The sequence below is a fragment of the Macaca mulatta genome, chromosome 8, assembly GCF_049350105.2.
Source record: "Macaca mulatta isolate MMU2019108-1 chromosome 8, T2T-MMU8v2.0, whole genome shotgun sequence".
In the NCBI taxonomy this organism is placed as follows: domain Eukaryota; kingdom Metazoa; phylum Chordata; class Mammalia; order Primates; family Cercopithecidae; genus Macaca; species Macaca mulatta.
In genome coordinates, this window is record NC_133413.1 from 151,121,176 (window position 1) to 151,140,516 (window position 19,341).

Genomic DNA, 19,341 nt, shown 5'->3' on the forward strand with positions numbered 1-19,341 from the left:
AGGATATTACTTTATTTGCCATCAAGAGAGATCCACTAAGAGCTGCAAACCGTCCTAAAGTTATCTAGACTCTCACTTTTTCTGTTGGTTATCCTCTCCTCCCTTGCCCAACATCTCCTAGGAAAGAATCTAGAACTATTTACAATGATTCCTAGGAAAAAAATCTAGAACAATTTACAGTGACAAGCTTACAGGTAACCCCTTGAGAGCCCCAGTGACATTGCTCCAAACATTCCTGCCTTTCTGCTGTCTGTTCCCACTACCCAGAATGCATTCCTCTAAGTCCCAGCATACCTCCATACCTTATGGAGTTAATGGATTTATTTAAAAACAATTATAAAACTAATATCCCAGACAATAAAGAGATAAACAGAACATGTCTTTACATGCAATGGGTTCATGGTTTTATGGACAAGATGGTTTCTAAAACACAATGACATCCATTTTAGGACTATGCATGAGAGAGAAATGTATAGTGCTCTGAGGAGGAAGAGTCCAGATCTTCTTAAAGTAGTCAGGAAAGGTTTCTATGAGGTACTGACATGTGAACTCAGGCTTGGGTCAGGTAAGAACTCTTTGGTTGTGAAGAAAAACGGGAGAGCCAGACAAATCCCACAAAGACTCTCCACCTTCATCGACACTTGGGAGTGTAACAGTAGTTCATCAGTACAGGGGAGTACACTCTCAAATTGCTCATGACAGGCAGTAGAGCCTAGAGGGTAATAATGACCTGAGTTCCAATCCTAGTGCCATCATTTTCAAGCTGTGTGACACTGAACAAGTTTGCTTACCTTTCTGAATTTAATTCTTTGTATCTGTGAAATGGAGAGACAATAAAGACCTTGCAAGGCCACTGTGGGATTAAATAATATTTAGCATTTATGAAGGGCTTTACAATCCCACAAGAGTTAATACATATACAGGTTTATTGTCACACAGATCACAATTTTAAACAGCTTTCCTGTTGCTCTCAATTTACCTGCTTTATTTTAATTTACTATCTATGGCTTGACTCTTTCACAAGAACGTAAACTCCATAAAGGGAGGGACGTGGCTTTGTGTTCTAGTAAACTCCAGTATCTAGAATTCTGTGCCTGGCATGCTGCAGGCACTCAAGAACTACCTGTTGGCTCGATTAATGTAAAAGTGAGGTCTCATCAATCCCTTAGGGCTTGTTAGGGGTTAAATGAGCTATCGTATGACAGAAAAACAAGTAATTGTAGCTGGCATATAGTTGATTGCAGCCTCACCCTACTATCCTAGACACTGAACAGGCTCACTGTGGAGAAGCACATGCAGAATATCACAAGGATCCAGGAGCAGTAGGGCCTCTGCCATGGTGTGTCAGCACTACATCCCACATAGTACAGTGTTTCCAGGTAGGCAGGTAAGAAATAACCCTGGGATTTAGTAATATTACTGTTTTTCTAGGTATTGGCTTAACAAAGATGTCCCTAGAAATGTCAATTACCAGCTTTGGGGCTAAATGCAATGCACTGGTTCCTGGCCAGCTAGGCTGGTCAGTTTTTACATTTTATAGTTTTTGTGGAAGATAGAAACATAACACACCATTGAATGTCAGGATGATGGAAGGAAAGAAGGAAGGGAGAAAGGAAGGGAGGGAGGGCCGGAATACAAGAAAAGAAATATGCCACACTTGTTTGGTTTCCACGTAAGTGAGCAAGTAGTAGGTAGAATGACTAAGGACAAACGAGAGACTGAACAATTAATGCTATGTCATTAAATATCCACTGGACACCAATTATTCTTTGCTTGGATTTTAAATCACCTAAGTGACAGTCATATATAGAAGTATTACTAACTCTGAAAGTGAAAATATTTTTACATGTAATGATGAAAAGAGCAAGTCTGGATGGAATAGTTCAAGCAGAACAACAGAGATAAGGAGGTTGGGAGAGGCACAGCCACCAACTTTTTTTGGCTAAAGAACAATGTAGATGAGGAGGCGAGGGAGGACTGGAAAGGTGGGTGGTGGGCAGATAATGAAAGGTCTTGGAGGGCTAAGCTGAGGAGCCCAAACTTCATCTGATGGATACTAAATTATTACTAAAAGTTTCTGACCAGAGAACTGCCTATTTAAATCAACATGGTAGCAATCTAAGAACTAACATGGAGAAGGTACTGAAGTATGAACTCCTAGTTAAGGAATACCTAGGAAGAAACAATGAAAGCAGGATCACAAGTAATTCAGGTGGGTGTTAAAGCCAGACATTAGAGTTTGAATAATGACTCCAGATTTTAGCAACTGTGTAACCTTGGGCAAATTATTTAACCTCTCTGGGACATAGTCTCCTCAGCTATACAATAAGAAAAACTATCTTATAGATTTGTTGTAAGGACTAATGAGATGATACATATACAAGAACACAGAACATAAACCTGAGCCTGGAACACAGTATCTACAAAAGTACTCATAAAATGCCAGCTAACTTTATTCTTAATGGGGTTCTGAAATAGGATGAAAACACTGAGATCATAAAGTGGGGGTTGGCTGGAAGAAGTAAAATCCAAAAGTTTGGTGGTGACCAGCTGCTAAAAGACACATCTGAGGTTTAAACCTTGAAAGGAGAGTATTGATTAAAAGAGATTAGTAAAATAGGAGGGAAAAGATTTGAAGGTACTGCTGGGGCCTATTTTATTACATTTCATTACTTTGTTACCCAAAGACAGATGCCAGAAATAGTCCTTATTAACATAATGGGACATTTCCCTTCTCTCTTGATCAAGTCTGGGGAGACTGTGGAGACAGTGTGTGGCAAGCACCAAAAGGGAAGTCCCCAGGGCTCATCCCAAAAGCTGCTTTACAGTTTGGCAAGAAGATGGACCAAAGGGCCTGTGAGTTATTCAAAGCCCTGCTCAAATCTCACCTACTCTACAGAACATCCTGCAGAACATCCTTTGACGCCCAGCAGCTGCTCCCTCCTATGACTGTAGCATGTGTGGTGGTCTCTCTCTCTCCAACTAGATTACAAACTCCATGAGGGCCTGGCAAGTTCGCCAACTCTCTGTACCCACCACAGACTCAACAAATGCAAACACTGAGTGTTGTTTAGTGCCCCAGTGTTACTACTGGAAACTAGGGCTACTCCATGAAGTCACAACTAGGCTTATAAGGATGATTAACTGTTACCTGAGAACATACTGGCAACCCCGAAGCTGTCCCTAAGACCAGCTCTAGCACTCCAACCTTCTACTTAATGAGGAAGTGAGCAATGATTTCTCAAGCAGTAGGACTTCGGCAGTATCACACATCATTCACCTTTATTGAGTATCTTTGCCAAGTGTGCAAATACAAGCAAGAATACTTCTTGAGGAAGGGCTTATGGGACATTTGTGCACAATTAAAAAGAAAAACAAACAAGGAAGCCAGGCCCAGTGGCTCACACCTATAATTCCAGCACTTTGGGAGGCCAAGGCAGGTGCATCATCTGAGATCAGGAGTTTGAGACCAGCCTGGCCAATATGGTGAAACCCTGTGTCTACTAAAAATACAAAAGTTAGCAGGGTGTGGTGGTGGGTGCCTGTAATCCCAGTTACTTGGGAGGCTGAGGCAGGGGAATTGCTTGAACCTGGGAGGCGGAGGTTGCAGTGAGCTGAGATCGCGTCACTGCACTCCAGCCTGGGCGACAGAGTGAGACTCTGTCTCAAAAAAAACTGATTCAAAATAAACAGGAATTGGGTCTTTTCTAAGTGAGATGCTAAAGTTAAAAGGAAACTATTATTTCAGAAATGTAACATATATGTATGCACATACATAAGAACAAATTATATATGTGCGTATACGGTTATGTATGTATATATGTGCATATACAGATGTATATATTTGCATATGTATTTTAAGATATCAAATGGGCCCACAGAAGATGCTTTCTCATCCTCCCCCTTTCCTTTATTTCCCACATTTTTAAATGGGGAAAAAGGCATATCTATTTTGAAACATACCAAGGAAAGTACAACACAATCGCACCAGCAAATAGTTAAGATAATGCTCATGCCAGTATCTTAACTATATTTTTAAAAAAGCAATATTCAAACAGCATATTAATTGTGAAATACAAAAATTGTTTTAAAATATCTCATATTTCCTGAACTTCAAAAAATAAATATGCAAAGTATATTCTACTGAATTGCAAAGATAAATTATAATGGCAACTTCATTCTGGATATGATTAACATGATATTATTAAAACCCAAAAATAATTTGGAATTCTATATAACTTGCTGAGTGATCTGGTATTTTACCTATGTCCCATCTAAAAAAATAAAATCTATGAGCCATACTGAAAACTATTTAATGATGGTAAAATTATGCAAATTTAGATAGCCAGAATGCTTATTTTCATAAGCTATTCTAGAATGAAGCAATTATACCAAAAATAGACATCTATGATCATCTTACTCCATGACAGTGCTTTTCGAGGTCTGCTACCTAGAGCCCCTTACCTGACACAGAGACGGCGTGTGTCCGCATGCCTTGCTTTTCGCTGTTGGCCAACCTGTGACAGACAAGAGCAAAGCTGTAAGCCCTGCAATTTCCCCAGGACCCCACCACTCGGCCTCATCAAGTAGGGAACTGCCTTGGATGAGGAAGACAAAATTTAGACAGGTGATTTCTTTAAAAATTGGATTCTATTAAAATAGCCAGGCTGCTTTAATGCTTTAAAGATCAGAAATTAAAATACACAACTGAAGGAATGTTGAACTGTTGTGAGAAAGATACTCTTGACAATAATTTAAAACAATGCAATACAATTTAATCTGGTATGAATAGGTTAAATAAAAATGTAAATGTAAATGCTACACAGTAAAGGATTGCCCCAAAGTTATAAGAGAAAAACCATACACCTGGAAGTGAATTTTGCTCTCTAAAACATAACATGAAATACTATAGTATGACTGGTCCTTCTTAAACTTACGGCATGTAAAAAATTATCAAGAAATATATTAATATGTACTATTACTTACATACTTAAAAAAGTAATCTCACTGTATCTTGCTACTTGCTTCATGAAATGGTTTAATGCTAGTTTTACATATTTACCCACAAAAAATAAAATTTTGGCCAAAAGTCTTTCTGCCATTTAAAAAATGCAAGTACAGTTAGTAAAACACAAAACACAGGGAAAAAAGGAACCACACAGTCTTTAGATGTCAAAGTTACCTGGTCTTTTTATAAAAGCAAACCTTTTCCAGATGAAATACTGACACTTAAAACAATATAGGTTGAATATCTCTTATTCAAAATGCTTGGAACTAGATAGAGTGTTTCAAATTTCAGATGTTTTGGATTTTGGAATGTCTGCATATACATAATGAGGAACCTAGGGGATAGGACCCAAGTCTAAACATGAAATCTGTTTATGTTTCATATACACCTTATACATGTAACCTGAAAGTAATTCCATACAATATTTTAAATAACTTTGTGCACAAAACAAAGATTTGACTGCAACCTGTTACACATGAGGTCAGGTGAGGAAGTTTCAACTTGCTGCAACATGTTGGTCTCAAAAAGTTTCAAATTTTGGAGCATTTTGAACTTTGAAGTTCCAGATTAGAAATGCTCAACTTGTACATCGTTTTGAAGCACTATAACTATTTAATGTGAAACTGTATAATCTCTATAATAATCACGGCAAACAGCCATAGACTTGTGTTCGTTTTACAGAATTCTCCAAATATTTGAAATTTTATATCTTTAGTATAAAAATTTAATCAAAATTGTTTTCTAACAACTCATTACTTTCTCTTCCATTGCAGCTACATGATTTATCACAACTTACCTTTGAACTATATTGGGCAGTCAGAGGACACACATTTTAAATCAACAAATTACATCATTTCCTTCCTTGTTCTGTTGCCAAAACACTGGGGTTTTCCTTTGTCCGCATCACAATCATGTATGCTGTCGCTAAGCAACTTTATCACGACAGCTTGGATTTCAGCACTTATCTGATCAATAGCAATAATGGTGTCCTGATGCTTTAAGATTTGTGGAAATTCCACTCTTGTAAAGTTTGCTTCATTTATTTAGTTTCCTGTATCTGTTAACACTTCTAATGTACTACCTTCCTCACTCACTTTCATACCTATGTTCATGATTCCTCTATATGTGTGTGTGTCTGTAAGAAATGGGGTGGAGTTTTATGAAGTCACCCAGACTAAAATGTGGTTGCTATTCACAGGCATGATCACAGTACACCACAGCCTCAAATTCCCGGGCTTCAGTGATCCTCCTGCCTCAGCCTCAGAACCACAGGAACACACCACATTGACCAGCTTTGATTTTAATCCCAAAATTATCCCTTAACTTCCCACAACTAAAGGTACACTAAATAAACATTAGTTCCTGCCCTGGTATGACCCCAAATGAACCTCTATCAGACACTGCTGATGCTGTAGAGTGCACTGTCCAAAGCTAGAGGTGCACCAGCCACTTGCAGACCCTGCCTGCGCGAGGCCCATAGTACTGCATATGACCTTGGCTGTCAGCAACTTGCCAGGTTGCCCGGGGAGGGCAGACAGGTTAAAAGGCCATGTTTAGGACTCTGGCAATTAATAACTAGAAACGATCATAGGAAAACATGATGGGGATGCTCTCCTGGCTTGTGGGTGGGTCAATGAGGTTTCTACAGGAAGTGATGTAGAATGAGACTTAGAAGATGAGTAGGGCTTAGCAAGGAAAAGCGGGTTGGAAGAAGAGTGAATCATGCAAAGACAAAATACTGGCAAAGACCTTCAGGGAAAAGAAAGGATGTTTGCTCCTGGAATTAAAAAAAAAGTTCAGTGTACCTGAGGAATAGTATGAGGAGTAACAAAAACCAAGGCTAAAGTGAGCAGGGAACAATCACACGGGCTCCTGAAAGCTAGGTTAAGAATACTGCAAAGTATCCTAAGAGCGAGAGTAGGTCATCTAAGATATTTAATTAGGAAAGCTTCCTCAAGCTGTAGCACAGAGCACGGATAGGCTAAGGAGCAACACTGGACAGAGACTGATTTAGCAGAAGTACACAGAAAAGAGTTAATGTAGCAGGACTGTGACTGACTTTACACGATTGTCCCTTGCCTGGTATCTGGGAACTCGGATTTTCACGGAGTTGCCACCATCCCCTGACAGGTATGGTACACTATGCCTAAAATGTTTGTACAAAAAATGTGGTTTATGCTGAACTCTTGCTTTCCCTCTGGGAGTCTGGAGTTTGGATGCATGCCAGGCAGAGTGTGCACGTATAAAGAACCCCCAGTAAAAACCCTGGGCACCAAGTCTCTATCGAGCTTTCTCAGTAGGCAACATTTCACACAGGTCGTCATAATCCATTGCTGGGGAATTCAGAGTGTCCTTTGGCCTCCATTGGGAAGGGACCCTTGGAAGCTTGTGTCTGGTTTTCCCTGGACTTCACCCCATGCGCCTTCATCCTTTGCTGATTCTGCTTTGTATCTATCTGCTGTAATACATCATAGCTGAGTCTTGTGACTCCTAGATCTTGGGGACCCCCAACACAGGAGTGTACTTGGGTAGCCCAGATAGCTAAACACAGGGGAGACACAGTGGGAAGGTGGTGAAGCAGATGGATCCATTTAGAACATGGAACTGGAGGAAATAGTAATGGACTGGCTACGGAGAACAAGGAGAGGGACAGAACAAAGCTCAGGCCTTACCCTCTCTATTCCAGTGGTCTCTTAGGCTCACTGTTCCTCTTTAGTGTCTTGGAAAGTGCAAACATCTCTGCAAGCACTTACCACACAGCTATAACTGTGTGTTTACCTGTGTATCTGATTGCCTAGATTTTAGCACTCATATCTTAGTCCCCAGTTCCTAGCAAATTGGCTGAGAATATAAAATTATATAAGTTATTTTGGTATTACTATTTGATTCTTTTAATTTTGTAGATCAACACACCTACTATGAAATTCAGGAAATAAACAAGAAAATTAACATAAATCATTTCTTTTAATTTTCATACTTGTAAAATAGCCAGAATGCCACATATTTTCAGGTTCTTGTAAAGATTAGCAATAACATATGAAGCAAATGTTTAACAACAGGCTCTCGACATTATGATTATTCTTTAGCTCTCCCATAGAACTTAAAGGAAAAATTGAAACTTTTTGATTAAGCCTAAATACTTAATAAAATTTAAAACTGACTTGATTTCTTTCTAGAATTGTTTCCTAGTTCCTTGATCATGTATATTGAATTTAATTTTTTTAGGAAAATGAATAAAGCATGGAAATTTCCTTAAACTTCCCAACAAAACAAAATAACAGTAAAAAAAAAGCAGTACTTACTTTGGTATTGATGGCAAAGCCCGTTCACCTTCTGCGGGGAAAAAGACAAGAGATGTATAAGGCTCTTTTCACTCCTTTTGAAAAGATGGTGCCTAGATTCAGGGAAGAAGGATGAGGCCTATGTTGGTATTCCAGCAATGACCCTTTAAAGAAAGTTGCTACACTGTCTACCTTAGGTTCTCATGGTTTTATTTTCAATATTTATAACAAACATACACTGACTATTAGATACAATTGTTTAAAGGGTACTTGTTGCAGGAAGTCAGGGACCCCGAACGGAGGGACCAGCTGAAGCCGCGGCAGAAGAACATAAATTGTGAAGATTTCACGGACATTTATTAGTTCCCCAAATTAATACTTTTATAATTTCTTATGCCTGTATTTACTGCAGTCTCTGAACATAAATTGTGAAGATTTTGTGGACACTTATCACTTCCCCAATCAATACCCTTATGATTTCCTATGCCTATCTTTACTTTAATCTCTTAATCCCTTCAGTCATCTTCTTCGTAAGCTGAGGAGGATGAATGTAGCCTCAGGACCCTGTGAGGATTGTGTCAACTGCACAAATTGTTTGTAGAGCATGTGCGTTTGAACAATATGAAATCTGGGCATCTTAAAAAAAGAACAGGTTAACAGCGATGTTCAGGGAACAAGAGAGGTAACTTTGAACTGGCCGGAACACAGCCATATTTCTCCTCTTTCAAAAGCAAATAGGAGAAATATCGCTGAATTCTTTTTCTCAGCAAGGAACATCCCTGAGAAACAGAATGTGCCCTGAGGGTAGGCCTATGAACGACCCCCTAAAGGCGTGCCATCTTTTATGGTCGAAGCTAAAGGGATGAAATAAGCCCCCATCTCCTGTAGCTGAAGGGATGAAACAAGCCCCGGTCTCCTGTACCACTCCCAGGCTTATTAGGACAAGGAAAATTCCCACCTAATAAATTTTGGTCAGGCAGGTTGTCTGCTCTCAAACCCTGTTTCCTGATAAGAGAAACTATTCCAATCAATAGAAAAAGAGGGAATCCTCCCTAACTCATTTTATGAGGCCAACATCATCCTGATACCAAAGCCTGGCAGAGACACAACAAAAAAAGAGAATTTTAGACCAATATCCCTGATGAACATCGATGCAAAAATCCTCAATAAAATACTGGCAAACTGGATCCAGCAGCACATCAAAAAGCTTATCCACCATGATCAAGTGGGCTTCATCCCTGGGACGCAAGGCTGGTTCAACATACGCAAATCAATAAACGTAATCCAGCATATAAACAGAACCAAAGACAAAAACCACATGATTATCTCAATAGATGCAGAAAAGGCCTTTGACAAAATTCAACAGCCCTTCATGCTAAAAACGCTCAATAAATTCGGTATTGATGGAACGTATCTCAAAATCATAAGAGCTATTTATGACAAACCCACAGCCAATATCATACTGAATGGGCAAAAACTGGAAGCATTCCCTTTGAAAACTGGCACAAGACAGGGATGCCCTCTCTCACCACTCCTATTCAACATAGTGTTGGAAGTTCTGGCTAGGGCAATCAGGCAAGAGAAAGAAATAAAGAGTATTCAGTTAGGAAAAGAAGTCGTCAAATTGTCCCTGTTTGCAGATGACATGATTGTATATTTAGAAAACCCCATTGTCTCAGCCCAAAATCTCCTTAAGCTGATAAGAAACTTCAGCAGGATACAAAATAAATGTGCAAAAAGTCTCAGGATACAAAATAAATGTGCAAAAATCACAAGCATTCTTATACACCAGTAACAGACAAACAGAGAGCCAAATCATGAATGAACTTCCATTCACAATTGCTTCAAAGAGAATAAAATGCCAAGGAATCCAACTTACAAGGGATGTGAAGGACCTCTTCAAGGAGAACTACAAACCACTGCTCAGTGAAATAAAAGAGGACACAAACAAATGGAAGAACATACCATGCTCATGGATAGGAAGAATCAATATCGTGAAAATGGCCATACTGCCCAAGGTAATTTATAGATTCAATGCCATCCCCATCAAGCTACCAATGAGTTTCTTCACAGAATTGGAAAAAACTGCTTTAAAGTTCATATGGAAGCAAAAAAGAGCCCGCATTGCCAAGACAATCCTAAGTCAAAAGAACAAAGCTGGAGGTATCACACTACCTGACTTCAAACTATGCTACAAGGCTACAGTAACCAAAACAGCATGGTACTAGTACCAAAACAGAGATATAGACCAATGGAACAGAACAGAGCCCTCAGAAATAATACCACACATCTACAGCCACCTGATCTTTGACAAACCTGACAAAAACAAGAAATGGGGAAAGGATTCCCTATTTAATAAATGGTGCTGGGAAAATTGGCTAGCCATAAGTAGAAAGTTGAAACTGGATCCTTTCCTTACTCCTTATATGAAAATTAATTCAAGACAGATTAGAGATTTAAATGTTAGACCTAATACCATAAAAACCCTAGAAGAAAACCTAGGTAATATCATTCAGGACACAGGCATGGACAAAGACTTCATGTCTAAAACACCAAAAGCAATGGCAACAAAAGCCAAAATTGACAAACAGGATCTAATTAAACTAAAGAGCTTCTGCACAGCAAAAGAAACTACCATCAGAGCAAACAGGCAACTACAGAATGGGAGAAAATTTTTGCAATCTACTCATCTGACAAAGGGCTAATATCTAGAACCTACAAAGAACTCAAACAAATTTACAAGAAAAAAACAAACAACCCCATCAAAAAGTGGGCAAAGGATATGAACAGACATTTCTCAAAAGAAGTCATTCATACAGCCAACAGACACATGAAAAAATGCTCATCATCACTGGCCATCAGAGAAATGCCAATCAAAACCACAATGAGATACCATCTCACACCAGTTAGAATGGCAATCATTAAACAGGAAACAACAGGTGCTGGAGAGGATGTGGAGAAATAGGAACACTTTTACACTGTTGGTGGGATTGTAAACTAGTTCAACCATTGTGGAAAACAGTATGGCGATTCCTCAAGGATCTAGAACTAGAAGTACCATATGACCCAGCCATCCCATTACTGGGTATATACCCAAAGGATTATAAATCATGCTGCTATAAAGACACATGCACACGTATGTTTATTGCGGCACTATTCACAATAGCAAAGACTTGGAATCAACCCAAATGTCCATCAGTGACAGACTGGATTAAGAAAACGTGCACATATACACCATGGAATACTCTGCAGCCATAAAAAAGGATGAATTTGTGTCCTTTGTAGGGACATGGATGTAGCTGGAAACCATCATTCTCAGCAAACTATCGCAAGAACAGAAAACCAAACACCGCATGTTCTCACTCATAGGTGGGAACTGAACAATGAGATCACTTGGACTCGGGAAGGGAAACATCACACACCGGGGCCTATCACGGGGAGGGGGGAGGGGGGAGGGATGGCATTGGGAGTTATATCTGATGTAAATGACGAGTTGATGGGTGCAGCACACCAACATGGCACAAGTATACATATGTAACAAACCTGCATGTTATGCACATGTACCCTAGAACTTAAAGTATAATAATAATTAAAAAAAAGATGTTATCAATGACATTGTGTGCCCGAAACTTCATTAGCAATTTTAATTTCGCCCCATCCTGTGGTCCTGTGATCTCGCCCTGCCTCCATTTGCTTTGTGATATTTTATTACCTTGTGAAGTATGTGATCTCTGTGACCCACATCCTATTCGTGCACTCCCTCCCCTTTTGAAAATCGCTAATAAAAAGTTGCTGGTTTTATGCTCAGGGAACATCACAGAATCTGCCGACATGTGACATCCAGCTTTAAATTTCTCTCTCTTGTGCTCTTTCCCTTTATTTCTCAAACTAGCCAAGACACTTAGGAAATAGAAAAGAACCCAGGTTAACCATCGGGAGTGGGTTCTCCCGATACATACGGCCTAATCCTAATAAAGAACTAAGATGCTAAGTTGGTAAAAGACTTCGTTCGCAGGAAACTAAAAGATGAAGGGTTTCTTAAGATTAGTCAACACTCCTTGTCAAAGGACCAGGCATTTTGCATTTTGATAAAACTACTCACTAGTAACAACAGACAAACCTGTGCAGGAAGCACAGAGAAACAGAAGGAAAACAATTCCACAGGTGTGTGTGGCTGTCAATGGAATGAATGTATAAAAGAAGTCAAGTCTCGGAGCTGTCACCCAAAGGAGCCGTGCACGTGGCTGGCTGGAAGGTGAGCCAGGCAGCTATCTACAGAGTTCAGGGTGAGCTCCCTTTTTGCTGAGCAGGACACAGTGACTGGCTCATGCTGGCCTGACCACAGTGAAGCTGAGGACTTTGTTCAATGGTGAGGGAGACTCTTTCTTTCCTGCAGCCTTAATTTGGCAAACCAGGAAACATGGAGCCCTCCCTGGTTTAACCTCTTTAATTTGAATTAATGTAACAGCCCCCTAACCGGTCCTCTCTTCCAATCCATCTGAGCTAAATGATTTCAGAATAAACTTCCCAAATTACAAATTCATCAACCAAGCAAGTTATTATGCTTAACATTTTAGTGTCTCTCAAAAACTTTCAGGATGAGATTTAAACACCCCAGCTTAATTTACGAGGCACTGCTTCACTTCTCTCAGCACACAAACATTGCTCTGCCTGTCATCTTTGCCTTGTGTCTGTAGAGTGGCATGGGAGGCTGAGGAGGCACCCACCTACCACTCACCACTCTCGTGCCCTTCTAGGCAGCTCCTTGGTGACACCTCTTGTGTAGTCACACTTGCTGTCCACAGTTCCTCTCCTTGCATTTGCCCTTGAATTCATTCTAATCAGTTCCCTCCACCCCCATACACGGAAAATACTCTTTCAGCATCTCCAATGACATCTGCCTTGCTAAATCCAATTGTTCACTTACAGTTAGCAATTAACACAGCTCATCACTCTGTCCTTCTGAGAGCTTCCCACCCTGGGCCTCCTGAACCTTGTACTATATTCTCATGGTTTTCTTCTGTCCTCTCAGGGCACCTCTTCTTCGTCTTCTTTATTGGTTCCTCCTTATCTCCCTGGCCTGAAGATTACCCAGTGCTCACACCTGTACCTCTTAACCTCACTTCCTTGGTAACCTCATCCAGTTTCAAAGCGTCAAATACCACCCACACTTTGCAGCCCCCAAACGCATACCTCTAGCTTGGACCTCTCGCCTGACCTGAACTTCTCCATCTGGTTGTCTACCTGACACCTCCCTCTGGATGTCTGAAGGTTGCTGGGACTTGCCGATATTCAGAACTGAGTCCTGGTGGGTGCACCTGCATACTACCCATTGTTCACGTGGAGCCAGCAGTCATCACAGGGCCTCGCTGCTCCCCAATCCATACCCAGTGTAGCAAATGCGAGGCTTTACTATCCAACTCTATCCAAAGTCCTCTTACTTGTCACTGTCATTCCAGAACCCCTGACCCAAATATCACTTGCCTACATCATGGTAATAGGCTCCTGATTGGTCCCTCTACTTTATCTGTACCCAGGCCGACCTACCATGGTCTATTCTCAGCACGGCAGCCAGAGTACTTATTCTAGAACATAAACCAGATCACATTAACTCCTCTCTTCACACCCTCCAATGGCTTCCCAAATCACTGCGTACAAGCCAAAGCCCTTACAATGCCTTTACATCCTGACCAACCACCAGCCCTGGGATCACCCCCCTAGGCATTCTAGTGACCTGGGTCTCTGCTGTTCCAGGTATGCTTCCTAGCACTCCCCAGCCTTTAATAGGGAATAGCCAGATATCCTTGTAGGTTCTGTTTTCCATCCCTTCAGGTGCGACTCTCTCAGTGGGACCTTCCCTGACAACCTTATTTAAAATTGTATCCCTTACGTTCTTCCCTGTCTTATTTTTCTCGATACAGCTCAACACCATTTGATATATTATATGCTACAGTATTTATTTTCTCTATTAATTTACTCTGTTTATTGCATGTACGTCCTCACCTACAAAAAATTTCCATGCATGCAAAACCTTGTCTATTTTGTTTGCTGCTACAACCTCTATCCTAGAACTGTGCCTGGAAAATGGGAGGAGCTCAACAACTACATGTTGAAAGCATGCAGTGTTTGGTCTGGCCAATCTGGCTTTTCGGTATTACTCGTCACTATTCCCTGATTCTATACTGCTGCACATTGTATTCCCCTGAACATACCACACATGCCTTGAAAGGTGCTCTTCCTTCATTCGGGTAGAAACATTCCTCAATATTTCAAAGCTCAATTCAAGTTCTATTTCCTGCAGGGAGCCCTTCCTGGAATACCTCAGTCTGCACTGAGTGGCATCCTCTATGTTTCTGCTGCATCCACAGAGTATTTGCCACATATCATACTTCTCCACAGACTATTCAACCTGCCTAAGGTTACGGTAAGACTTAAGCTGCCCAATGGCATCCCTAATACCTAGCGGAGTATCTGGCACTTGGGAGACTCTCCAACCACTGTTTGGTAAAGAAAGAAAAAAATCAGCCTAGGACCCCATGTTACTCTTTCTGAAAAACTGTTTAATTCTTCTAATTTGCAGAGATGGTTGTGAGGCTTAATGCTGTATATATACACAACTCACTGCACATCATAGGAATTCAAGCCAAACTGCAAGCCATCACTTGTTGACATTTTGAACATCTATTTCAAGCAAAATAACCAAGTCACACCAGGAAGACCAAATTCAGAGTAACTGAAAAGACCTGATAAGTTTATTATCCCATGAACATGACCACCACTCACCACCAGCACCACCACCTTACTCATACCCAAACTGTTAATAATATAGCCTTTCAAATGACACATTAGTGTGATTTCTGTTTGCACGCTGTTGAAATTTCTATTTCCTGAAAGAAAAAAGAATCCATTATTATATTTTTGGCTAATAGGAGACTTCCTAAGTAGCCGGGCGTGGGTAGAAAGGCAGGTATAAAGAAGGAGATAAGCAACAGAAGGATTCTGAGAGAATATTTTTATAAAGAGAATAATGGAATACAGAAAAATGGCAACAGACACCATCAGTAGAAGCAGCATTTAAGAAAACCCTAAGGACTCACTACCTAAAATGTCTAATTCTGGGAGTTAATGTTTTTGTTCAAATGTACTTCCATTCTTCTTAGAAGTCTTCATTAACTGAAACTGGTGACTTAACTTACCAGACTTTTTAATGCTTATAAATACAAAAGTTTGGAGACATACACACACATTTACATGTAGGTTTTTAATACATTAATAGAGCTATTTTTTAAACAGCTGCGTAGTATTACAACATGTATGCATACTCCCTCATTTATTAATTTTTGCTCATTTTTTGCTATTATAAACAATGCAATAGTGAATATCCTCCTCAGGTCAGTGGTTTGCATGACTGATTTCCAAGAGGCAGACAAATGGGCAGAGTACTCCTAAACTGTCTTCTGAAAATGTACCAATTTACAATGACACAGGCATGAGAGTGTATTCTCCAGAAGTCTTGCCAGTGGTGGTTATCAGGTTTCTTTAGTCAACGTAGTAAATATAAAATGAAATATATCACTGTATCCATATATTCACTGAACATTTGTGTGTCCATTCCTCTAAAAGGTAACCCATTTTTATACTAGCTTGTCTTTTACTGAATGACCTGGAAGAATACTTGAAAATGAGAAATTTTAATTACTTGTTATATGTGTCATAGATATCTTCCCCTGTCATCATAGCTTTAAAAATGTTACCTTGTACTAAACGAATTGTTTTAATTATGTAATTGTGCTCACTTCAGCAGCACATAAGTGTTTTAATTATGTAATTAAATATAACAATTTTATTTTTATATCTTTCAGAATTTGTCATGCTTAGAAGCATTCACTCCCTCCCTTGAAATGTACAGTATTCACCATCATTCTATACATAGAAAACCTACTTAAAATTATGTAATTACAACTCTATATTACACAATTCACTTTCCTCTGAAAAAATATTACTACAGAATTTTACTAACACTGCAAAATTGATTGTAAACTTTCTTTCAGGTAAGGTGTAGATTAGATAATGTCCTACAGTAAGGGCCAAGGTTATGCAGACTGTGGTGGAATGTAGTCCAGGACAATTTGGCTTGTGGCTCTTACTATGGTCTCCCCAGTAAAATCACCTTTTATTTTTATTTTTTTTTAATTAACTTATTTTTTTTTAGATACAGTGTGCCCAGGATGGTCTCAGATACCTGGCCTCAGGGATTCTCCTGTGCAGCTGGAATTACAGACATGAGCCACTATGACAAGGTAACATCCCTTTTAAAAAGCACTTTATAAATCCAAAGTAACTACGGTAGATCAAAGAACTAACAAAATGCATCTGGGCACACCCAGTTCACATGTAGAATGTACTGATCACTTATTACTGTCATGCTATGTTATGCATATACACGTATACATGTATAAGTAGTTTATGATCTAGAGAAGACAGATGGGCATATATAATTATTATGTAAAGCATGTTTCCAGGAAAATGGTACATTAGAGTTGTAGAAACATGTTTAACATTTGAATTCTTAAAAAATCTCAATTAAAAGATGCACATGTGCTGTGTCAACATGTATTTCTAACTACAACCCACTAAAGATGTTTGATGTTTGCCTTTAATATTATTTTAACTAGGCAATATATCTTCACCTTAGGGATCTACGATGAAATAGTTATATAATACATAAACATGCTATGATTGAGAATAAGAAAATTATCAAGTTTAATAATTCATTTTATAAAGACAATATAAAATTGGAAACAACCAATACCCTATCTAGTTTTTCATGACAAGTATTTTCATTAATGCTCTTTTCATATGAACAAATAGCTTAAAAAGCATCACATTTCATGTTTTGAAATCAAAATGTTTCTCCCTAGAGATCAAAAAAAGCTAGCTAATAGCGAAATCAATATAGGAAGATGTTTACGTTTTAAACATGGAAGGCTCATTTAATGCCTGACATACCAATGTTATTTTTAAATGTGTATTTCAAGGACCTTTTGGTAAACTGAAGATAAAAGATAAAAAATTATTTACTAAAAAGGAAATGGTCAATCTATCACATTTAACATTTTTCCTAAATTGCTATCTTTATGTAAAGAAATTATCTGAAAACATTTAAATAATATTTATAAGGCATATACTCCTGTTTAAAGTATAAAGTGTGACACTGGAAGAAGAAAATGTCAAAAATAAAAATAAAAAATAAAGCACAAAGTGAAAAATCAAGACCTATAGCTGCAAAGGCTTTAACTGAGAGTAACTTTAGAGATTTCTGAAAGCAACTTCATTCCTCTGTTTTATACAAAGAAAAGTTAGGAAAAATATACGAATAGGCCTTACTGGTGCGATCACTGTGGGAAAAACACTTTTTTCTCTAGAAAAAGCCACGTCCTGGAATCACACAGATTTATGTTTACTCAGCGAAGGCTCATGGCTTCAGCTGCTGTTTTCAGGGCACAGCGCCATCACTTACGTCTTTTGAGATATATAAATAAAGGGTCCAATGACTCCTCTCTACAAAACACACAACACACACATATACCTCCCATGCAAACACCATCCCTTTCTCAAACTGCTTTGTAAACAGAGTACTTCCCTGCTGGGCAAGGCTGGATCCTCTGCATTTCTATCTGCTTCACTTGGGCTTTGGCCTTTTCTCTATCCTCATCACTGTTTAATACAATTCCGCTGACTTGAACACACACCACACTGCACTTCAGGATTTTTTTTTCCCTCTACAATCATCCTAGTCACTGAGGTGAGTGCTAGAAAGGGTCTTGGCAATAAGGACAAAACCCACATTCAGAGTCCCCACTTCCACAGTGTGAGCTCCTTTACAGTTACTCTTTGGGATGTGTCTAACAACCCTACAAAGTAGGTATCATTCTTTTACAGATGAGGTATCTCAAAGTCTAGGTTAATACAGTGTCAAGATCAGACTAAACTAGTAGCAACAACAGGAACAACAATATAACTAAAATCTATGAGCATCAAGTGTGCTAGGCATAGTTCCAAGCCTATAAACAAATAAGTCCTTTATCCTCCTAATACCATAGAAGACAGTTACTGTTCTTCATGTTTGACAGATAACAGAACTGAGGCACAGAAAAGTAATTTATAGATGGTGTCACAGAGGACTCATGATTTGAACTTAAGTCCCATAATTTCCAAATTCAGTCTTTTCCTGCTTCACATTATGTATGCTATTATCCTGCTGGGAATATTTTCATTTGATTCTTTCAGAAATCCAAATCCTCAAAAGCATTCCTCATTATATGCTTGCAGAAACTCCGCACCGTTTTCATAGTGATGTTTCTAGGATATTTATTCATTCTAATCTTTGATTTTTTAAAGATTCATGACTTAGAATGTATTTTATTCTTCAAATGGTCTAAGCTTTTGAGATATATAAGAAAAAATAGAGAGGATACTTTATTTACAGTGAGTTACAAGGGATTCCTTTTTTTAAAACCAGAATTTTATTTAAACCCAAAAGTTTAAAAATACTAATGTATTTAAAAATAGTAATGGTAATTTAGAAAATCCTCTAAGTAGGTAGCTCAAAACACATACAATGTTTTTTTTTAAGGCTCTATTCAAACCCAGCTCCCAGCTTGTGGAAGGTGTGAAATGGATCACCATCCCTAGAAAAGTAAGTACTCAGATTATACTGAGTTGAATTATTCATTTGGTTTTCATTTTTACAGTTACCTAAAAGAGGATAAACAGGCTGTTAGAGGCAAGCTCAGCTAAATATTTGGTAGAAATGTAATTGGGAATGCTCAGAAACAGCACCTCACCTTTCTGGGGTCTGATGATAAATGACTGCGAGGCTCCATTCACCAGCCGGCAATACCCATCTATCAGGTCAGCCATATTCTCCGCAATGGTTAGGGATGGTGCCGTCACTGTCAGAGGCTAAAGGAGAATAGACCAAGAAAACAGACTTTATTGTTCTTCCCTGTAAGCAAAGGGCAGCTGTGCTATGACATCAGACATCTCTAT

At 39.0% G+C, this 19,341-nt stretch overlaps 1 protein-coding gene across 48 annotated transcripts in view; it reads right to left on the bottom strand.

Moving 5' to 3' along the window:
- The window catches only part of PTK2 (protein tyrosine kinase 2), a 357,319-nt gene that overhangs the window by 137,001 nt on the left and 200,977 nt on the right, over positions 1 to 19,341 (bottom strand). For all 48 annotated transcript variants that reach the window (XR_013397442.1, XR_013397443.1, XM_077944113.1 and 45 more), the window contains 3 exons: positions 19,137 to 19,254; positions 8,311 to 8,341; positions 4,465 to 4,517 (listed from right to left, as the gene is read on the bottom strand). Coding sequence is in view for 46 of the 48 variants with exons in the window: in XM_077944113.1 (XP_077800239.1) it covers positions 4,465 to 4,517; positions 8,311 to 8,341; positions 19,137 to 19,254 (202 nt within the window). In the remaining 2 variants the exon portion in view is untranslated. The remainder of the gene's footprint in view (positions 1 to 4,464; positions 4,518 to 8,310; positions 8,342 to 19,136; positions 19,255 to 19,341) is intronic.